Source organism: Colletotrichum abscissum, assembly GCF_030869225.1.
Source record: "Colletotrichum abscissum strain IMI 504890 chromosome Unknown Scaffold_11.1, whole genome shotgun sequence".
NCBI classification, from domain to species: Eukaryota; Fungi; Ascomycota; class Sordariomycetes; order Glomerellales; family Glomerellaceae; genus Colletotrichum; species Colletotrichum abscissum.
The window spans coordinates 945,351-967,188 of NW_026849999.1; the positions used below are offsets into that span (position 1 = coordinate 945,351).

At 52.8% G+C, this 21,838-nt stretch overlaps 6 protein-coding genes across 6 annotated transcripts; 3 read left to right on the forward strand and 3 right to left on the reverse strand.

Moving 5' to 3' along the window:
- Positions 1-985: 985 nt before the first annotated feature.
- On the reverse strand, positions 986-1,333 carry CABS01_05639 (uncharacterized protein; the record flags this gene model as incomplete). Its single annotated transcript, XM_060539007.1, has 1 exon — positions 986-1,333. One exon carries the CDS (start codon positions 1,331-1,333, stop codon positions 986-988), a length of 348 nt encoding a protein of 115 aa, XP_060405269.1.
- Positions 1,334-5,862: 4,529 nt separating this feature from the next.
- CABS01_05640 (cytidylyltransferase) lies at positions 5,863-7,074 on the reverse strand (the record flags this gene model as incomplete). The annotated part of the gene is made up of 1 exon (XM_060539008.1): positions 5,863-7,074. The coding sequence occupies one exon, from the start codon at positions 7,072-7,074 to the stop codon at positions 5,863-5,865; it is 1,212 nt and encodes a 403-aa protein (XP_060405270.1).
- A 1,654-nt stretch (positions 7,075-8,728) lies between these two features.
- On the forward strand, positions 8,729-10,724 carry CABS01_05641 (DEAD/DEAH box helicase; the record flags this gene model as incomplete). Its single annotated transcript, XM_060539009.1, has 3 exons — positions 8,729-8,793; positions 8,847-8,949; positions 9,000-10,724. 3 exons carry the CDS (start codon positions 8,729-8,731, stop codon positions 10,722-10,724), a joined length of 1,893 nt encoding a protein of 630 aa, XP_060405271.1.
- A 1,878-nt stretch (positions 10,725-12,602) lies between these two features.
- CABS01_05642 (uncharacterized protein) lies at positions 12,603-16,319 on the forward strand (the record flags this gene model as incomplete). Its single annotated transcript, XM_060539010.1, has 4 exons — positions 12,603-12,739; positions 12,794-12,939; positions 13,070-13,195; positions 13,249-16,319. The coding sequence occupies 4 exons, from the start codon at positions 12,603-12,605 to the stop codon at positions 16,317-16,319; spliced, it is 3,480 nt and encodes a 1,159-aa protein (XP_060405272.1).
- A 2,353-nt stretch (positions 16,320-18,672) lies between these two features.
- CABS01_05643 (uncharacterized protein) lies at positions 18,673-19,110 on the forward strand (the record flags this gene model as incomplete). Its single annotated transcript, XM_060539011.1, has 2 exons — positions 18,673-18,886; positions 19,013-19,110. 2 exons carry the CDS (start codon positions 18,673-18,675, stop codon positions 19,108-19,110), a joined length of 312 nt encoding a protein of 103 aa, XP_060405273.1.
- Positions 18,733-19,064, reverse strand: CABS01_05644 (uncharacterized protein; the record flags this gene model as incomplete). Its single annotated transcript, XM_060539012.1, has 2 exons — positions 18,733-18,893; positions 19,031-19,064. 2 exons carry the CDS (start codon positions 19,062-19,064, stop codon positions 18,733-18,735), a joined length of 195 nt encoding a protein of 64 aa, XP_060405274.1.
- Positions 19,111-21,838: the final 2,728 nt, after the last annotated feature.

A 21,838-nucleotide genomic window follows, 5' to 3' on the forward strand; every position in this document is an offset into this window, starting at 1 on the left:
AGCAGCGTGGGATTGTCCACTCCCACGCAGCTCGTGTCGTCGCCTCGTTGGACTGCGGGAGCCACCTTCTTGATAGAACCGGGGACGGGTGTGGACTGCGGGATAAAGAAGTGCCCCCCAAATGCTGATCGTTTCTTAGGCAAAGAAGTATCTGTAGGTACTGTAGTCTCTTGAAACGGTCATGTTGCCGTTTTCCAATGTGCGAATGCGACTGGAGAGTAATGGAAGGTATTCGTTCTGTGATTTAACCCTGGCGTCAGGTCAGGCAGAAGTGCAGTAGATTCGGGCATTTTATGTGGTGATGCGTTGTCAAGATGGGAGCCCCCCAGGATATAATATTTTTTTGGTTTATTCCATTTTAATTGTTATTTTTATTTATTTTATTTTGTTGTACCTCATCCCCTCCCCTGCAAGTACCTTTTCCCCTTTTCGACTTCAACTTAGTTCATTCCGGCTTTTTATCATTGGTCGGGACTTCTCGTCGCTCCCATTGGGTTTCTCAGAGTCCTTTTGCTGCCCTCTCCCGAGTCTTCCCCTCCCAATCTCTCCCACACCGTCTACTTTTCCCGCTTCTGATTGACTCGAATCATTGCCATTTTTCAGAGTTTCGATTGGTGCAAAAGGACGGACGACTTCCAGAATCTACCTGAACTGGATACCTCTCCAGGGCTCCGGCAGGGCTCATCAGCAACCCCTGTAATCCCACCCTATGACCCTGGCACGCCTGGCTCCGTCCAAGATGCACTCAAAGATGCAGAGTCTAGAGACGTTTTGACGGGGGGGTGTGAGGGGCAGCAACTGGTCGGCTTAAATCGACATGTTTTCACAATGTTCCATTGGCGATGAATGAATGTTGAAAAGCGGCGCCGACTCAAGTGCGAATTCGCCCCCGCCGAACTTCCATCACCGATGCGAGGATTCCCTCTTCCCTTCTCCCATCTATCTGGCCTTGTCTCTTTGCGTGTTTTCCTCTCCTCAGGCCTCCTCAAGGGTGGGGGGTGTGAGTGCATCCACGAGAGGCCCCCATCATACGCAGGAGCAGCAGCAGCAGCAGCAGCATGTATGTGAGGCATGCACGTATGCGCAAAGACGGAGCTTCCTCTACGAGGTGCATCGCATGTGATCTCTGGAAACGAAATTGCGTTTCTCGAGAATACAAGGCATCTTCTTTTGAGAAGAACGTATGTTGTGCTTTGCTTTGCGTTGCTTGCGCGTTGCGTTGGGAAGTGTAAGAACGCGGGCAACCTGGGCAGATCTTACACCCGCAGTTCCAAGAGCGGCGGTGTAAGTGAGTGGCCTTCCCCCCTCCCCCTCCCAAGTTTACCGTCGTCATCGTCAGCCGGTAACGGTTGACAAAGTCGGTTCCAATTTGCACCCAAAGAGTTGAGTGAGCCGAGAGAGTATCTGGACTAGCACCGAGAAGTGAGAGTGAGTGAGAGGCAGCCCAAAGTCGACCTTATACGCAAAGGTACCCAAAGAGACCCCAAAACAGCCCAATCGAAAGAGACGCTTCATCATCATCAAACCCAACGACGTACGAAAGCCTACCTGCACTTCTGTCTGCCTAATGTCAAGAGTTGCAGAAGGGAAAAGAGTGCAATTAAATGACGGCGCGCCCTTTTCCGATCTGATCTAGCGGCGCATTGGCTTCGCGTCACCCCATTGCCTGAGCATGCGTCTTGCTGCTGTGGGCATCTCTTCATCATCTTTTTTCTGCTGCCCGTGTGGATCTGCAAATTCCGTGCGCCGTGTGCTACGATACGCCGTAGATTTACTAGATGGGGGGGTTTACGGATAGGTCCCCTCCAACATTGATGGTTTTTGTCTGATTTTCTCTTCGGGTATTTCTTAGGAATCGGCAAACTGGGTTCCATGTACCGGGGGTGGAACCTCAAATGCAACGATGATGATGAGCATGGCAAGGCAGCCAACAAGGCATTCCTGTTTACCTGGCTACATGATACACAGGATACCTGTTTTCAAACCCATTGGTGTCCGAGTATCAAGTATCTGACCCCCTCGATGTGAATTCGGTTCTCACTCGCCTCCCGTGTGAGTGGGATCGTCAGGTTGAACTCTGAAGACATGCAATGCCGTACGGCGCGCGGGGGTTTGATGCGGGCGTGACAGACGGACAAAGGCCACTGCTCACTGAGTGATCAATTCAGTTCCGGTCCACGAACCCGCTCAATGCAAACGGGTTGCCGTGATCCATGGCATGACCAACTGTTTCCCTCCCCCTCCCCATCTTCACAACCCACGGTTCGCCGGGCTGCCTCTTCGTCCCTCCTCGACACCGGCAAGGACCCGAGATGCCCCACGCAAGGTGTCCCCCGGATGACGAACGGCGTTCTGGAATACCCCGAGCGGTGGTTTGTGAATGGAGGGGGATACGGGCTTGCATGAGAGAGATGCCCCCTTTTGCCGGGGATTACCCCGGGAGCCATCTGACGTTTGAACTTACCGCATGGCAGAAGAAAAAAGAAAAAATGGAAAGAAAATCGTAGCATACTGGCGCGCGAGCAGAAAATTTTCTGGTTTGAGGGACGAAGGGAGGTCCATGGCTTCCCCGGGTCTCGAGCCGGAGCCGGACCAGGAGGTCCAGGATTTTTCTTGGTGCGGAATGTGTCAATGGGGGGGAAAGGAGGGGGAGGGGCAATGAATGGCTTGTGTCTATCTATCTATACGCAGGCACGCACTCCAACGGCACTCCCATAAGTCCCATCCAGACAGGCACACCTCAGACAGTTTGCTCGCCAAAATACCTAGAGACTTTGAGAAGCCGGCACGTCCTCGACGACGACCATTCTCGAACTCGACTAGCCGGCTAGTGTTGCAGTAGGGACTTTGAATGACAGTCATGGCGCCAATAGTCACATTGGGGCGGTAGTCGCAAAGGTTAAGGCAATGATGCATGAGCCATCCAGGCCAGGCTAGGTAGTCTACCTACCCCAGTCCCAGCAAGGGTCAGGAAATGTGAGGTATCGCCCATAGGTCGAGATCTCATCTGGTGATGGACACGGGGGCTTTGGGGTTTGCATGGGGGATGACTGGGTAAGTGGTAGAGTAAGTGTACTGTGTAAGAGAGCCAATGCTTCGGTTATGAGGCTCGAACCCCCTCCATCCTCCGTCTGGTGTACGCCACCAAAAAGGTTTCTGAGTGAATCGGAAGAGGAACCGCAGGCACTGACCACCGAGAGGTGAATTTCCCGCCCTCGTCCGTCACCGATTCCGAGCTTCCGTTCGGGTTTGGGCGCTTGTGTGTAGTAACGGGCGTAGAGTGTGAAGTTGATGTGAGACTGAGAGGAGAGAAATCTCACTGAGAAGACTACGTGAGATGAGACTGAGCGGTGACGACCGCTGATCTGACGGGTGAAACGAGAAAACGGTCTGTGCCACGGAAAACGTGCCCACCAAACCTTCTTTTTTCTTTCACTTTTCTTGAACCATTGCGCTTCTAGATTCTTTTGCTTCGGACTTTTTTGAGACTTTTCAAACCCCCGAATTGCAAAGGAAAAGAAGGGTGCCATTGTAAACTCCAAAAGTTGAACACGGGACTCCGAACCAACACCGCAATCGCCGGTGCCCCTTGCTCCCTTGCTCCCCTCTTACAGCAATGGGGTAAGGTATGGATATGTCATGTCTTCCAGGGGGTCGGGTGACGGCCACATGGGAAAAAGGCGTATCTCGAAGAGACAGACACACGAGGGGTGTGGTGGTGGGACAAGCTACACGCAACATCGCACATCCGTCTCTCACCTATCCGAGACCATCGCTGGCTTTTGTTTTTGCCCTCCTGCCCTTCCCATGCTGCACGGTAACATGCCATGGCATGAACCAGGAAACGTGAGGAGCGGAGATGCAGATGCAGTCAAACAGGGCTGCTTGATGATGGGGCACCACCTTACTGGATAACGAGCCGTTGGTCCATGACTTGAAAGAGAAGAAGGGCGAGCTGCCAACTCCCAATCAACACCTTTCCTCGATTTGCTCCCAATGATTTTTCCGAGATCAGTCGACGTTACATTGTCGTCGTATCTCCCCAATCCCCAGTGCCCATGTCACTACTCACTCCCCTCCCATCGACGCCATCCGCGAGCCATCGCCCATCCTGCAGATACACTCGCAGGCCCCTCTGCATCTCCCAACTCTCACGCTTTTCTCACCTGTCAGCCGCGGGCACAGAATTCTCTAATCAAATCACTCATTCTCAGCCCAAGCCAAGATTTTTTTCCCGCCATAGAAACGGGTTCAAGCCTCAGGTGCACAACACAAGTGTGAAAACTGAAGATGCAGAATACAGCCACGCAGACGCCTTCTGTATGTAAGGTGATGTAGCATAAGTGCGAGAATGAGAAGAAGGGGAAGCAGTACCGCATGGGTTTCTGTATCCTGCACGGATCGACCGTTGTGTAAGGTCAATCTAAAATCAGACCGACGGTTCAAAAACTTTTAGGTGTGTGATGTGTTATGCGTTTCCTCCCAAACCGCTTGTATCCGCGCAATCCCCAACGTCTCACGCAGCTCCCTCTCACACACGCCTGAAGCTCGCTCTCGTGTCGTGTCGCCCGTCAATCCCGCCTCGTATATTTATTTCGCTTCTTGTAGAACTCCAAAAAGCCACGCTGCTCATATGCTGTACTCATGATACCTCGGAAAATATGCCAATGGCTGAGCCCAACATGCCACGCGGTGAGGATGACAAGGCAAAGGCATGGTAAAAGCACACAAGAAGCACCTGTGAACGAAAGACCCGAAAGCTGCACGACATCACCCAGCCCACGCAGCTGCCCGCGTCAAACAGGCCAGGCCGTCAGCCCAGTCTTTCCTCAAGCCCCAGCTCCGACATGGGGCCATTTTGGTATCATGATGATGATGATGATGTATTTGCTCCTTTGCTAGTGATAATTTTGCCCGCAGTGTGACGAAAGCGCGATGCGACGATGATCATAGAAAGTCACATATCACCATACTCATCTCTCATAGATAGGGCTAATCTCACGCACACAGACACCCACCCACCATTCTCTCGCTGCTTCTGCGACTTCGAGTTGGGAGGCCAAGACGCAAAGCTCAAACTCACAAGTCGGAACAAGGAGGTCAATCCTTTCTCTGTGCCGTTCCCAGGACGCTAAGGCAGTGACGATGTTTGACCGCTCAGATGGTTCCCCAATACTTTTTGACAAGAAACCTCCTTCTTCGGGGCCTTGTCCTTGTACTCGGTATCATCGCGCGAGAAAAGATGCATGTCAGATGGGTGAAAAAAGTGAGGGGTCGAACGGAGACGGAGACGATGAGGGAGGGGGACGGAAAGCCAAGCCAGCAGGGCTAAAATAAGTGTAAGAAGGGGGAAAGTTCTGATTGATTTTATCGTTATCTTGTAATAGCAGCTAACTATTATATACCCGTGGCTTTGGGACGTCAGGTCCCCTCTGCACGTTTCCTTTGATTCCGTACCTGGTGTTTCCCGTTCCTGTATTCGCATCAAACAAAAAATGAGAAAAAAGTGTACAAACTTGGTGGACGAGATACCCCGTCGTTGACGTGATGATGGTATGTTTCCTCGTCCCGGCCGTCCTCGCATGCCATTGCCATACCATACCATGCCTTGCCCCGCCCCCATCCCCTACCTCTTATCCCAGTGGACACGATATGAACGCCGATTAATCATGCAAAGTAGAACGCCATTGCCAGCCGTTTATACGAGGCAGAAGACGCGCCGTTTTTTTCCCAACCACCGACTCTCCCATCTCTCTCTTCTTGATACTGATTGCCGTTTGGTGTACTAGCAGCCGTCGGTGAGCTAGTCAAAGTTCTTTTCCGCCCGTCTAGTTTCCCCCGCCGGCCCATGAGTTCTGCCTTCTAGCCAAAGATTTTGAGGAATCCCCAAATACCAGCCCCGCTGAGGACCGGGATCGTCAAGTTATCGTCCCAACCGAAAATGTCCACCACCTCACTGGCGGCCGCCACAAATCCAGACCACAGACCCATGACTCCGAGCGCTAGCGGTCCGGTGATGGTAGCCTGAGCGTCCGAAAGCCCCACGGCGCTTGCGATGGTGCGGGGTAGATGCAGTGCTCCCGTGAACATGAAGGGATAATTCTCGTCGCCGGGGAAAGGTCCCGTTCTCGGTGCGAGCCATCCCCAGAAGAAGTATGAAGAGGCGATGCCGACAAGGAATGCGGCTGTGGAGCCTGCAAGCGACTTGCCGCGGCGGATGCGCGGGGTATAAGCGCCGTACATGCGGCCAAAGGTGCTGGCGGCGGTATCGCACCAGCTGAGCAGGAGGATGGCCATCACACCGACGTCCTTGGGCATGAAGCGCATCGAGATCCACGCGCCAAGCAGGTAGAAGATGACTCCGTTCCAGCCGGCGTATTCGCTCTCGCGCATCAGCGCGCCGAGGACCGAGACGTAGAATCGGTTGAAGGAGGCGTAGTTGTGACGGAGGTAGTCGGCGGTCGTAATGGGCATCAGCGCAGCAAAGAGCCACGGTGCGACTGAGCTTGTCTGGATACCCGATACGTAGAGCCACAAAGTGAAGAACCCGATCGAAACGTGCAAGATCTTTCTGGGCACCTCGTGCTTGTGTACAAAGGTCCGCCACTTTCTGTGAATCGGTATCAAGCCCAGCGGACTGGGGCTTCGACTGAAATCGCGCCAACTCCATCCCGTAGGAGCGGCAGAGGGAGGGGCCAGGTGGCCGTTGGCCGTCGTAGCTTTGACTTTGCCGTTCGCTTCGCCATTGGCGGTGACTTCTTCCGTGATCGGTTCGCTCGGGATGATGGGCGATTTGCCTCTCTTGCTCTGCGACTTGACCGTGGTCATGGGTGTGATTCGGCGGGACTCGATGGGTGATCGACTTCTCGTGCGCGATCTGCGCATTGTCGATGGCTCGTAGTCATCCTCTTCTGCCCGTTCCTCCAGCGGCTGGGGCGTTGTTCGCCGCTTCTTCGCCGCAGACCTCGTCACCGGGCCAAAGTAGTTGTCTTGTGACGCTGCATCAATCTCTGAAGGTGTCGGGCTCGGGGAGATAACCCGCGGGGTAGAGGGTATGGCGCGGACGGACGACATGTTGTAAGGGAAGGGCGGGAGTGCAGGACAAACGACAGCTCCCGTAAAGAGGCGTTGAAAGGGGAACAAGAGTCGTCTCAACGGCCAGAGTGAGGAGTGGAGATGTTTGTCTCTTCTAGATAAACGGGAGTCGTGGGGGTCCAAGGCGGGAGAGACGGAGGCGGAGTCGGCGCGGGCGTGGGTGTCGTAGATGGCAAAGGGTGCTGCCGGTGAACAGCGATTACCGGTATTCCTTTGATGGCTATGCTGCTGGGCCTGGGGTTGGAGGATGGAGGCTGGTTGGGCTATTGGATCCAGGGTGATGTTTGAGAATGCAGCAGAGAGCAACTCCGCCGCATGTTGAGCCGGGTTGGTACGGGGGGGAAGAAGACCACAGAGACATGCGGTCGGTCAGCAGGCAGCGTGACATGTGTTTAAGGACGAGGTGTTTGGACCGGATCGTCGGTGTCTTGTTGTGCTGCGAGTCTGCCGATTCCTGGGGACTGGGAGAGAGGATTTTTCGCGGGCCAAGGTACCGAGTACTTGCAGCGACGTATCTAAACGGTGTTTGGAGACCGGCCGCACTGTTGCTTTGGTAAGCCGCCTTATCTTTGCACTCGAACTTTGCAGGGTAGAACCGAAGAACCTTAGTCAGAGCCTCTCAAGGTTGAGGTACTCATTACCTCGTTGTAGTCATCGAGGTAGGTACATTGGGTACATCTCTAGGAACCTTTCGGGATGTTGAAATGCAATTCTCTTTCTCATTCATCCATTTCCAACATGGAGATTAAACAATCACCCATTGCGGTTCTCATGAGATGTTAGCACAAGCCAAAGTCAAGGGTCATCCAAAGACGACTCTCAGGGTGAACCACAGTCTGAACAAACCGCAGCACAGTGTGCCGAGGGCCGAATGACCAGCGCCCCGAATCCCACTCCAAAATGTCCGGTGCACGCGACTACCCAGGAATGGCCGGCCTGTCGGGCGCACCGCTTCACTCCAAGTCCATTTGGCAGGGTTTTTTTTCAAGGGCACGATTCAATCTGCGGTGATTTTTTTTCTCGTTTCCTCCTCAGTGGGCTGCGCTACGCCGTTCACTGCTGCAAGCATGTGAAGCCATCTCCGGCCGTCCCGCCGGTTCCATGTCCTTCTCAGGCGTGGCTCCTCTTCTCTGCACGCGCCGGGTGGGTTCGACCGGTGGATGCACTTCATCCCGTCTCTCCGCTGCCGAGCTGCCTTATGTAGGCTGCCTGTACTCGGTACGTGCACAAAGTGACAAGAGACGTGCGACTCTGTGCTTCTTCCTTGTTTTCCAGACCGCTCAACTGCAAAAACGGGCTGAAAGTTTTGGGCGAGATGTCAAGGCGAGTGGCTGAGGACGGTTGGGGGTCAATCGGGATGATATCACTGGCTTTGTCCGTGGGCGGTCGGACAGAGACATGGCGCCAAGGAGGCCTCGAATGCTGTCACCGCCCCACGTGAGCACACCCACCCACCTGCCGGTCGATAAGAGTGGAGATAAGATAACACTCGATGTCGTATCGATAACGATAACGAAAAAAGTTTCTGGAAATCAAGCCCCTCCAGCTCGGACGGCCTCATTGAAGTCGCATGCAGCGCAAATCCTCGGTGTGCCTGACATCCTCTCGGTATTTGTCCCAGACCAATTGAACCATGGCGCCCGAAGAGAAGAAGAAGGACCCTAGGGCCTGGAGAGGCCTCACCCCTCCCTTGGCTGAGTACGATCCCGTGCCACTGCTTCTACTTGCGCATCCAACTAACATTCGCCTAGATGGATCCTCGACTTCGTGTCCAGCCAAGGCTTCCAGCGCATGACGCCCGTACAAGCAGCTTGTCTGCCGCAGTTCCTCGGAAACAAGGATGTTGTAGTCGAGGTAAGGACAAAACCGACCATACCAGCAGCTTGGAATACTTACTATCCCAGGCTGTCACCGGCAGTGGTAAAACGCTCGCCTTCCTCCTCCCGATCGTCCAAAAGCTCATGCGCCTCTCCGAACCGACGAAGCGCAGCCACGTCTTCTCCATCATCGTCTCCCCAACCCGCGAACTCGCCATTCAGATCCATACCGTCCTCCAGTCCCTCGCCGGCTTCCACCCCCCGTCCGCCGAGATACTGCCCCACCTCAAAGAAGACGAAAAGCGCCCCGACACGACGGTGCCGGTTATCGTCCCTCAGCTGCTCGTCGGCGGAGTGACCACCACACAGCAAGATCTCAGCTACTTCGTCAGACATGCGCCCAATATCTTAGTCTCGACACCGGGAAGACTTGTTGAGCTTCTCGCGTCTCCGCATGTCCACTGCACATCTTCCACTTTCGAAATGCTGGTTCTCGACGAGGCGGACCGTCTGCTGGATATGGGTTTCAAGCAGGATATTCAGAGGATTCTGGGATACCTGCCGAAGCAGAGGAGAACAGGCTTGTTCAGTGCTTCAGTCTCAGAGGCAGTGTCACAGATCATCACCGTCGGTCTGAGGAACCCGGTCAAGATTGCCGTACGTGTCAAGAGCTTAAGGGATGGAGGAATTATTGAGGACCGGAAGACACCAATCAGTCTGCAAATGTCCTACCTCGTCACACCAGCAAGCCAGAAGCTCCCGGCACTTAGCAAGATTCTCGAGAACCTCAACCCGCGGCCACAGCGCAGCATTGTCTTCTTGTCGTCCTGCGCTGCCGTCGACTACTTCCAACACGTCCTTCCTACCATCATGCCGGAAGGCTTCACACTCGTACCTCTGCACGGAAAGCTCCCCCCCAAGGCAAGAGAGAAGAGCTTCAACAAGTTTGTCAACTCGGTATCACCATCTGTATTGCTGTGCACAGATATTGCAGCAAGAGGTCTCGACATCCCGCAGGTAGACTTTGTCTGCCAGGTTGATCCTCCTTCAGATCCCAAGGTCTTCATCCACAGGAGTGGACGTGCCGGAAGAGCAGGCAGAAAGGGATTGTCAGTCGTCTTCCTGCAGCCCGGTCACGAGGAAGACTACATTCCTTTTCTCGAAGTCCGCAAGACACCCATCTTCCCCCTGACGAAACCCGAAATCACCATCACCGAAGAGGAAGCCAACGAGGCGTCAGAAAAGTTCCGCGACGTCCTCCGCAGCGACCGCGCCTACCACGACAAGGCGCAACGAGCTTTCGTGAGCTGGGTACGTAGCTACAACGCTCACCTGACGACCTCCATCTTCCGCGTCAAGGACCTCGATTGGGCCGACCTCGGAAAGGCCTGGGGCTTGCTCCGTCTGCCGCGCATGCCCGAGACGAAGAACTGGGAGGGAGACAAGTGGCTCGGCAACGAGGACTTTGACTGGGAGAACTTCACCTACAAGGATAAGACGAGAGAGGCTGCGAGATTAGCGGCTGCGGAGGCGGAGCGCAACGGCGAGAAGGCGGCTGCCGCGGATGAGGTGAAGCGCAAGCGCAAGACCAACGAGGCGTGGAGCAAGCAGACGGAGAGGGACGACGTGAGGGTGGAGCGCCGCGACAAGAGGAGACGCAAGAGGGAGGCTGAGCGGATGTCGACCATGACGGAGGAGGAGAAGATCAAGGCGATGGAGCTGAATGAGATGATTGCGGAGATTAGGAAAAAGAACCAGGCCAAGGCGGCGGCTGGCGGGAAGGACGATGAGTTTGAGGGGTTCGATGATTAAGAAGCGTCTGTTGTAATACTATCTACTGATGTCGTTGAGTTTCTGTTCGGGGGATTTCCGGCTCACGGCTCAAGGGGTGGAGGATGTGGAGGTGATACCCCCGCGAACGCTTTTTTGGCCTCATACGATGCAATCCCACGAGACCCTCTCTTCCGCCCGCCCCATCCCGTCTCCGTCCTCGTCGCCAACCCTTTCGGCTTTGATTTCCACAGCGGAGACGAGGCCAGACAAAATTACACAAGAATGACTCACTCTCCACACTGACCCTTCTTCAACAGAAACTGTGAGGCGACCTTCATCATCAAGCACTAATATAAGCACAATAGCTCAGGGGTAGAGCGCTGGGCTCATAACCCAGAGGTCCCTGGATCGAAACCAGGTTGTGCTATCAAATCTTTTGCTTTTTTCGAGGTCACGACCTCCATATGTTCCAGGCACATATACATGTCTCTGTTCTGCCACCCTTGCCTATGTCCATCCCGTTCTACGGAATCGCCGCTTGTATGGTTCAAATACAGGAGTGCAATGACGAGTGAATGTAGGCCACGTCCCTCACACCTAGATCTGACCGAGACGATGGTCAACATCTCTGAAGGTATCTTGCACCTTGCTTCTCATAATTTAGGCATGATGGCCTCCCGAGTGGTATGTGGTATAGGTATCAGCTGGCCAGCTCTGTCGAGAGGTAGGCTCGTCACTGGGATACCTGTTCATTTCTGTTTCGAAGGCAACGATCGTCCGAGATCTCCAGATGGAGCCAGGTGCTGGCCATTGTGGTTGCTCGTAATGAGGAGAGCGGTTTTGAGCGATCATGTGACGTCGGTATAATGGGATTATAGCTGGTTTGTCTCATATTAGCATGAATATAGTCAGGGCATCGGGTTCCTGCTATTCTTACCGTGCCTCGGCTTTTGTCCCTTGCGAATGCAAGTTTTCCAGAGGATAAAACATGTAGGTGGTAACCCTACAAACAGGGCTACAATACCAATAATGGCTTCGAGGGTCATCTGCATAGCTTGACTTGTGGTATAAAAGGTCTGGTCTTAGAATGCGCGGGTCGAGGCAGCAGAAAAGCTTGTGTCAGATCAATAGCTGAACATGAAATGTATAGAGGTAGAAGAGTCAGAGACAGTATGTGAAGGGCGTCGTCGAGCTCTCCCTACGGCGTCTTCTTATGTTTGATTTCATGGGTCATGATATCTTCGTTCCTCGATCTACATTTAAGGTAGAATGCAGCCCTGGCACTTTGACTGAGCTAGACTTTCAGACTCTGGTGCCGACGAATAGAACACCATAGTTCTTCGGAGTTTTGAGACTTTCGTATGTCGTCGGAGGGCTTGTGCATACCAGGCGTATCCAACTACAAGGACCATGTTTTCAGACTTTGGTTTGGGCCAATGAGTTAAATTTGAAGGAAAACCTCTTTAATAGACGTAAGGCTTTCCACTGCCACGATTTGGTCCATGTGTAACATGAAGCTGCGGGACCGTGTTCAGACATTGGCTCCAGCCAATTGCTTTAGATTCTTGTTACGGGGCCAAGTCCACGTCGGACTGTTGGTGCATATGCACAATGCGGACCGGTTGGCTTACACACACCAATGATGGGTTTTCAGACTTCGGCTCTGGCCAATGACACCTTATTGAGGCTGCCAGCTTCAAGCGCTTTTCAGATATCGGCTTCCGCCAATTATGATGAGAGCCCCATGGCGCAGTCATCCCAAGCTGCATGACAAGACTCTGTCTCCCACGCCTTACTTCCCTTCTATAAATCACCTGCTCCATCCGCGATCAGATTTTCCAACAGAAATTACTGACAGTCAAGAGACCGCTATCTGTCGATATCAAATCAAGCAACACATCTCAGCTTGTTACCATAATGGCATCCTCTCGGAAGCGTCATTCGGACGAAGAGTGGCTCCAGCATCGAGCTGAAATCCAGCGCATGTTCCTGATCGAGTCAGCTTCTTTCAACGAGATCATGCGAAAGCTCGAAGAAGACGGCTTTCTTGTAACGTAAGTTAACACTGCGGTTTCTCCATCTCCAGTTCCTCACAACACATGTTTTAGGAAATCGCAGCTTGAGTACAAGTTGAAGGTCTGGGGTCTCCGTAGGAGAATCCAAAAGAACAAGACCGAGATGCTGTGGCAATTTGTTGACGACCGCCTTTCCATGCGGGAGAAGCAAGGCAAACTCAGCGAAGTTATCCATGATGGTAAGATCATTATGCCGGCCAGAGTCAAGAAAGAAAGAGGACGATATAAGCGAGTTTCTTTCGCAAGTTATCAGAGAGGTAGGAGCTTCCTACTAATCACACGTATTTTTACTGAACCTGTTATATGTAGAAAACTCAAGTCCTCGTACACCTCCAGAGCTGAACATCTCGGTCTGCACGCCGGTATCCTTCCCAATGACGTTTGCCTGGTCGAAGAGTCTTCCCTGGCTTCAATTTCAGTCCATTTACCCACAACGTAAGGAGACTCAGAACCCAGCATGATGTTCACTTCGCTCAGACTTCGTATAGTGTCGCAAGATTTCGGAACACGCATGCGAATTGATACTGAGCGCAATTTTTCCAATTCTCTCGGAGATCTCGACGTGTGGGGCATCTTGGATATGCCAGAATCAAGTAACAAGTCAAATGTCCTGCTTCTCGCCGCTCAACTTGGTTCGATGATGCCCGAGGCAGAAGAGGGCGAGAACACTGGTCTCGCACAAGCTCTACTCAAAGCACTGAGCCAAACGACGATACACGAATACCACAAATTCCTTATCTACCGGATCTCTAACAACATGGAAAATGATACGAGCGGTGGTCACGACTTCTCTCGTTGGTTCTGGACTGTCAATGTGCTCGAAACTTCTGGCATCATGAATTTGAAGCTTGCAACAGGAAAGACATCAAGCCCAACAATAAGCGCATTTATTGAGAAGCTCTTTCAGATCGCACTTCCTACAATGTATAAATTACTCTGGCACTATTATGACACCCATGAGGTAGCAAGAGCCAAAAGGGTTGTGCAGTGGCTGCTGTCCTTGGGGCAATCTCCGAACACACCGATCAAATTTTTCAGCGAGGCGCTCACGCCATTGGAATTGGCAGTTAGATCGCATGAATCACGACTTGCACTTCACCTATTGGATGCTGGTGCCGACCCTAGCCTCTCATATGAAGGGTTCGGAGACTTTCTAGACGACTTAAAATTTCTCTATGACTACGGAAATGCTGGCCTCGACCCTGTGACGACTGAAGTCTTCAAGCGCATCGTAGATTTCGGCCTCTCTCAGGGCGAATCAATAGCTGGAGATCGACCTTCATCTTTGATGGAAGTCACTCGGTATGGTACTATTCCTCTGATCGATATACTCGTACAACATGGAGCCAACATTTTGTACTGTTCATCGGGCGACAACGACAGCCTCGGGCTTCCTTTCTCCAGGAAAGTCAGCGTGCTTGGTTGCGCAGCTAGCATCTCAGACGAGGCGAGAGCAAAAAAAACTGTTGAGCATCTACTGGACCGCGCACAGTCGATCAACCCATATGTACCACGACCGGATTTCATCAAGGTCGACGTTATCATGAATGCTGCGTCGAGGGGTCACCTTGCTGTGCTGGACTTCCTTCACAGCATTGGCTGCGATGTCATTGGAGCTGAGAGTGAAGGCATCACTTCCCTGCACATGGCGGCAGCGTTTGGCTTTCCCAACGTCTGTAGATGGCTTCTCAGTCATGGCTCGTCGGTTCACGGACCTAACTTATCGAACGAGGCCCCAACTCCTCTGACCTTCGCGGCCTTCGGACGAAACGACGAAGTGGTCCAACTTCTGCATTGTCATGGGGCTGATCTCAATGCAAGCTTCGCCGTCAATCCTGACAGCTGTTCGTGGATTACCTGCTGCCCAAGCCAACGCCGCAAGGTATTGACAGAGGGTCTTGGCCGGTTGGGGAATTGCTTCATGAATCCAGCGGGCGCTGCGATCTTAGGGGTCGATTGGGACAACACAACATACAACTATCTGGCCCAAAATGGGGCCAGAATGCCCGAATGGGCCGTTTACTACGGCTCTCTTCAAGTTTACAGGTTTGGTCTAATCGAGGTTGCTCTGAAAGACCACGCCTACGTCGACTGGTTGGATTCTGATGGAAACACACCGCTACAAGCCGTACTGTCAGCGTCAATGAAGGCTGTAGGGGGGTTGATGAAAGGACCCTCAGCAGAAGATGTAAGAGCCGAAGGTGTCCGTGCCTGTATTGCACTGTTAGACGCTGGCGCTTGTTTGATGGGCAATGAGGCTCAACTAGCAATGGCCCTCAACAACTGCAGTCTCGTTGAAGCCATAGTACGACACGACGTTGAGAGATCCTGCCAGCTCAAGAGTGGCGTTTCTTTGCTGGAGGCGGCTTTTCTGTCCGGCTTCAATGGCATGGTACAATACATGTTTAAGAAGAGTCCAGAAGCGTACGACGGAGGCGCCCTTTGTGCTGCTGTTCTCTTCGCGTCAGAGCACGAATGTACGAAATTTCTCCAGAGGCTTTTGCAAAACCGCCAAAACTTTGAATGCCCGTCACTCTTGGAAGGAACAGCCATCGGCCTAGCTGTTCTCAATTGTGACATGCAAGCGCTCAGAATACTCTGTGGCCACATCGGTACGCCACTTTCAGCAGTCAGCCCTTCAAGTGAATTTATTCAGACGGCTCTCTTTGAATGGACAGTAGGACAGAGACATCTACCATTCTGGCATGACAAGCATACCGAAGTCACTGAGCCACTCTCGTTCATAGTTGAGTCATCGTGGCTCAAAGCGAAGCTCAAAGAACTCGGATACCGCCCTTGGGAACACTTGATTCAAGTTATCCTTAACATCGATAGCGAGGAGACTCTCGAAATTCGACTCTTCTCGAGCGAGTCCGACATTCGACCAGAACAGCAAAAGGACAAGAGTATGTTATTTCTCGCCATGAGGAACGGAAACCTGAAATCCGTGAAAATTGAGGATTTCCATAAGAAGACTTACATGATCTGTGAGAGAGGAAGAAGCCCGTTGCAGCAGGCGGTTGAAGACGGAAACCTCACTAAAATCGATCTTCTCCTCGCCGCAGGCGCTGATATCAACGCACCGGCCGCAGACCACGCCGGTGCCACGGCTCTGCAGCTAGCGGCCATCACAGGACGAATTGGAATCGCAAAGATGTTGATAGATATGGGAGCTGACGTTGACGCGCCTCGTGCTCCCGAATCCGGACGAACTGCACTGGAAGGCGCGGCTGAGCATGGAAGGATAGATATGATCCAGCTTCTCTTAAGTGAGGGAGCCGAAACAGGCGGGAAAGGTCGATTGCAATACATGCGAGCAATCAAATTTGCAGAGCGACAAGGACATTTGGTTGCCGCGAACATGCTGAAAGAATACCGTGGTTGGACCACCGATGATGATGACTTGTGGAGTAAGTTGGAAGACTATTGGTTTGATTGGGATCTGCTTTTGGAAGATTTCTTCTTCGATCTTGGGGAACGAATGGAATTTGAGGAAGACCAGGATATGCCAAGGACGTCAGAGGCTGGTTCCAGTCCGGAAGGCAATGCGACAGAATAATTGAGAATAGAGTCGACAGTTCGCGGAGAAAGTATCACCAGCGACGGCTGGCCTTCCACAATAGATCCTATGGAGTGGGTTGCGTGGCCTGAGACTGGATTTTGATATGTTAGCATCTAGGCACGGAGGGGTTCCTGATGTGAATGCGTTCGTTACCAATAACTAAATGATACGATTCTATGCGAACGGCATCTTGGTATCTCTCCAGAGAAGTAGCAGTTCCCAGAAAGCTGTGTTCGAAGACGACTTCACAGCAAGCGAGCTTTGGCTCGTGATACTCGGCACTCTGATTGATATCTCTTGCTGTCAAGAAGCCCGCCAATGCTCGGAGCCGACCACACGGTGGGATTTACAGAAAGGAACAATGAGCTTGGCATTCATGGTCAAGACAGAAACGATGTCACGTTCGAGTTCGAGACAGAACAAAGCCGCTCTCCGAAAAGGCATTCCCTATCCGTGGATGAATCAGGTATATCAAAATGGACTGTTCAATAATCATTACACACGACAAGCTGACAACAACGTTCTGAAGAGCAGCCGTCTCGAGGCCGGAGCACATACCCCGGCGATCAACTCCACGGCAAACCACGTACTTCCCAAGAGGAAACGAACCAGACCATCACGACAACTCACACACATGCCAACCACCGCACCATCATAAACCAACGCAGCTCAAAAGTCTAGACCTCACTCAACCGCCTCACGGACAACATCCCGCTCTCCATCGGAGGCTCCCGCCAATACTTCGGCAGTTAAACCCCACAACCTTTCACCCCCAAAACAGTAATTCTGCACATCACACATCCATAGACTAAGGCAAGGTGATCAATACTCGCTCTAACTATCCAGGCAAAACCACAAAACCTTTTAACTTGCTTGCATCCTCTCGCCGATCACATCTCAATGCAGACCAGATGCAGTCTGCAACTTACCTCTAGTTACTCCGCCTTGGGGAAATCCCTCTCTGGCCTTCCCAATCGGGATCCAAAGATATACTGTGTACCTGTGACGTTTAAACTTGCTCAGCCGACGCAGCGAATGACAAAAGAGAGGAAGGAAACAGCTCCGCAGTGGGATGATGGAGTATGTTTCCTCCTTTGCTATACTACTGTATCGCTTCTGTCCAACGTGACTCTGAGACAATGGCGGTGAAGCTGCAAGACAGAGAGACAACGGGGATTGCCGCCTAATACCCTCTCGCAATAGACTCAACCTTAATTTCACTCGTGCAGTCCGCAGAAGCGCGCCCCTCTTATTTCTTTCGCCCTCTTAAAAACTCCTCTTTCTCTGGCACGTCTCCATCCAAATCCATCTTGTCTCTTTTCGAAAAGACCTGCATGTAATTCAGGACGAAAGTGAGGTAAGTAATTATAGTGCTCAGTGGGGCACAGGCGGGTTCCAGGTCCAGGTAGTCCACCGTCGAACACGCCTGCAATATCTAGCTTGCATATGTGATGCCGGTAAATACCTGCAATGAGCAGGCGGTTGAGACAAGGCGGACGGTGGGAACTGGGAATGGAGAGGGCCGCTGTCAAAGCGGGAGGAAAAGCGGGTGGATTGAGACCGGTGACCTACCCGCCATCACATCACATCGCTTGCGGTCTCTCGCGTATTACAAAGTACTCCGTAGACTCGCCAGGCTGTTGATGCCCATGGCCCTAACAGGACGATCTGCCGAATATAGCTTCACAGCGCATCCACTCTCGTCTCCAGCATCATCAGTCGCCCGCCACTTGACTGGTATTCTTGTTTTGAGTTCATGGAGGCGGGTCTATAGTATAAACCGGCCAGCTTATTAAGTCATGGGCAGCAAGGCAGTAAAAAAGCCGTGGGCAATGGGCATTGGCATATACCCTCAATCAATCCCACGGCGGCAGATTGACGCATCCCCCATGCCTCAGCTCGCGTGGTCGGCTGGGCCTTTATTCACTTCCTTGTCTTGGCATTTCTTGTGTGCCATCTCACTGCCACTGCAACCCCAGGACCAGCCAGCCCTGGGGAGGGGGAGGGGAGAACTGGGTGAACTGCCCGCCACTTTTCTGCCCATGGGTTGCAACAGTCGCTGTGCTGGTGGATCTTGAACCTCCAAGGCACGATGCGGTTTATTACTACATGTTCAATAAGATCTTGACAATGCTTAATCGCGTCGTCTGTTTGACAGAGTGACGAGATAACGAAAGACGGTGTGACGGGCGAGGTTGCACCGTCGCCGACACGTGCTATTACCCCGCGGCCCGCTGACACTTGGTGAACCCCCAGAGACCATCGCGAACGAGAGGGCGGGTGTTGCGTCTATTGCAACCACTCAGCGGAGTACTCGCCGGGGGCCCTATATCTCACATATGTCACTGATATGCTATCGGAAGCAGCGTCGATGGAGCCCGAGGAGTACTGGGAGAATATAATGCCGCGCTTATTGAACCGGGCACTGGCCGAGGTACGTCTGTACGGAGGGAGCGTGTCCAAGGACAACCGAACCGGTGACAAACGCGATGAGGGTATCGTTTGTGGTCCGCGTACAGCGTCGCCACGCCGACGCGTCGAACCAACGCTTTGCGCCTGCAATGGTGCGTGCTGCAATTGTTGATAGCGCTTAGTGGAGCAAAACATTTGCTTGACTGATACGGAGCATTTGTGGCACCGACCTGGAAAAGGGTTCTGGCAGTGCTGACGCGGAGAGGCACTGTTCACAGGAGAGACATGGGGCCAACCCAAGAAGCTGGGTTGGCGGAGTCTCGAGCTCATCGAAATCCGAAGAGCCTTGACAGGGTCGCCCGGTGCCGGTGGTTAGAGCTGGTCATAGCTGATTTTTTGGATGAGCAAGCATTGACAAGCATCGCGCACTCGGTGGCCTCGGAGAGGCTTTGTTGCGTTTCCCACCATGGAAGAGGGGGACCGGATGATTTGCTCTCGGACGATTGCTTGCCGGGGCAATCGAGATGGGGTGACACTCGTTTGCAACGTGCAGATAGTCGAACAGGTCCTTGGCCCGATTTCCTAGGGTTAAAGGGGGCCAATATGTGCCAGTTGTATGACTGAAGGGGTTTGCGGCGGCATAGTACGATGGTGATGCCAAAGATTCCGGAGGACGGACGGCATGATGGTGTCAGGCCCCCGGACGAGAGTCATTGGTCAATGCCCAGACCCTGGAGTGGGGGTTCATCCTCGAAGACCAGCCGGTTCGCAAAATAACAAGGTCGTTGATTATGATGGATTATGCCTTTTCATAGGCCTCCAAGGCATGTCCTGGTGGTGCCCGAACGGTGAACCCATCATCCTTATCCAGGCCGCGCGGGTTAAGAGAGCAAACGCGAGAGAACGTTGAATTGTCTATACATTGCTCCCCCATGGCACGGACAGTGTGACTTGTGCATCGTGTTAGTCACGATTCTTTGTGGCCTAACAACGACATCGCATGGCGGTGCAAGCCGCGGAACTCCGGATCTGCAAGCCGGGCACGGCGGCCAGGACACACTTGAGATGTGACGGCCAAGAGATGGTATGAGCGATGGGAGGGTCACTAAGGTTATTAGTGAGGTTATCTGCCTTTCTCCGTTGCAGATCGCAGACAGTTTGCCAAATGATCCATTCTTTTTCGCAGACATCGCGATGAACTCGTATCTTCTTGTCTGAATACTGCTGGATCAGGCCTACGTGGGCCAGATACGCGTGGTAGACTGATTCGGCCAAGCAAAGATGACTGCCGAAGAGACGCAGCCCAAAGATCAACCGAACTATAAGTCACTGTTCTCCATCGGTGCTGTATGTTGCCTGTCGGTGCTTGACTCGTAAAATCGCAGCTGGAAGACATCCGGACCAGTGACTCGGGAGCCACAGTACCTAAATAGGATCGCTAGAGATGCGGGTTCCAACGCTCTGGGCCCGCATGCCGTGGAATATGTATCGGTACGGAGTACAGATCCTCACTACTCAGGATCATACAGACGTAGCCGTGTGCGATTACCTGTACTCCGTTTTTCGATTCCGTGGAGTCGCACTGGCGCGGTGACTTATTCCCAAAGTTGGGCGTTGGGCATTGAGATCAGCAGTACAGAGCTGCTCTACCGCGAGTCACCAACAAACGATCCAGTACGGCTTGTCCGAGCCTCCCCTCAAGACCGAAAGCTGGAGAAAGAAGAAAAACAGAGCTGCAGACTGCATTTCACGACACGATCCACTGGAAACTGGGTGTAACATGTTCAGCATGACGGTGCGATCAGCTGACCAGCCGCCTCTTCGTTGGATCGCCTTTGGTGATTATCTTGGTGTTGTTTGCTTATTCTCCTCACTATTGTTGGAGACGAGGGGCAGGCCCAATGGGTTTGGCACCGGAAAGACGCTGTAACACGACATCCGATCATGCCATCGAGTTTTGATACGTGCTTGCAACGGAGCCTTTCCTGAATGGAGATTCATTAGGGGTTGTAGACTGCAGCTCCATCTTGGCCTCGTCCCTGAAGTCGAAAGCGCGCATGAGAATACGGCCGCCGTCTTCTTCATCCTCAAGTTCTCGTTGTTGTTGCTAGGGCACAAGCCTTTGGTGCCGCAAACGGCGCCGTTAGCTCCCTTCAATTTGCCCTTCTAGACCGGGCCACGAAACGGCTAATGGAGACTGCTAAAATAAGCCATGGAAGACGCATCGGGACCGACAAGTTTGAAGCCTGCCCGCCGTGTACGCAGTAGGTAGTCCCGACGTGTATACTGTCGGTCGTCAGGTAGATAGTGTACTTCGTTCAAGGCGTTGATGGCGGACGTGTCCGCGTACTTTCAACTTCCAAGTATCGAGTGGCGTGCAGCCTTCGCCCCTTTGGTGCCTTGCGGCGGGCGTTTGCGAAAAGTCGACTCTATCTCCCACTTCTCATCGTACTGGCTTGACGCTCCAACATTGATGGCGTTTCGCGACTGTCTTCTTTGCTGTGATCTGGGCCGGACCCAAGCTTCCATCGGCCAGGACGATTACGCAGCAGAAGAGGAGAGGAACTTTCATTTTGCAGCCAGATATGGAGTTCACAGGAGAGAGGTTACCAAATGGCCTGGCAGGGACTCTGGTGGCTGTCGCCGCTGGCCCCTGTAACAATTTCCGACCCTGGTCGCTGGTCATTTAACATTGTGATATTAAAGGAACCCCAGCGGGCGGGGACGCCGCGTCTTTGATTGTCGACAGTGTCATCGTATCCGCGAACTGCGAGTTTGCGACCGCAGAGCGTGTCTGCTTGTTGACTTTGAATCTTCTGCCTGGGATCGTGAACACAATTTTCTCGCGATGCTGGTACCGCATCATGGATCAACCTTCCAGGCGTCTTCTTTGAAGCGCGTCGTGACTAAACCCCCACCAACGTCGACTACCCCTGCAGCTCTCTCTCTAGTGTCAGACGTGTTGGCGAAGATGGAAGACATCATGCTAGTGCCGCCATCAGTGACCTGTAACTTTGGCAAACAAAGCAGACCCCATCCGAGACTCGTCTTTCGTCATGGCCTTGGGAGAGCGCAGACGAACTATTCCTTCAGATGCAGTTGGA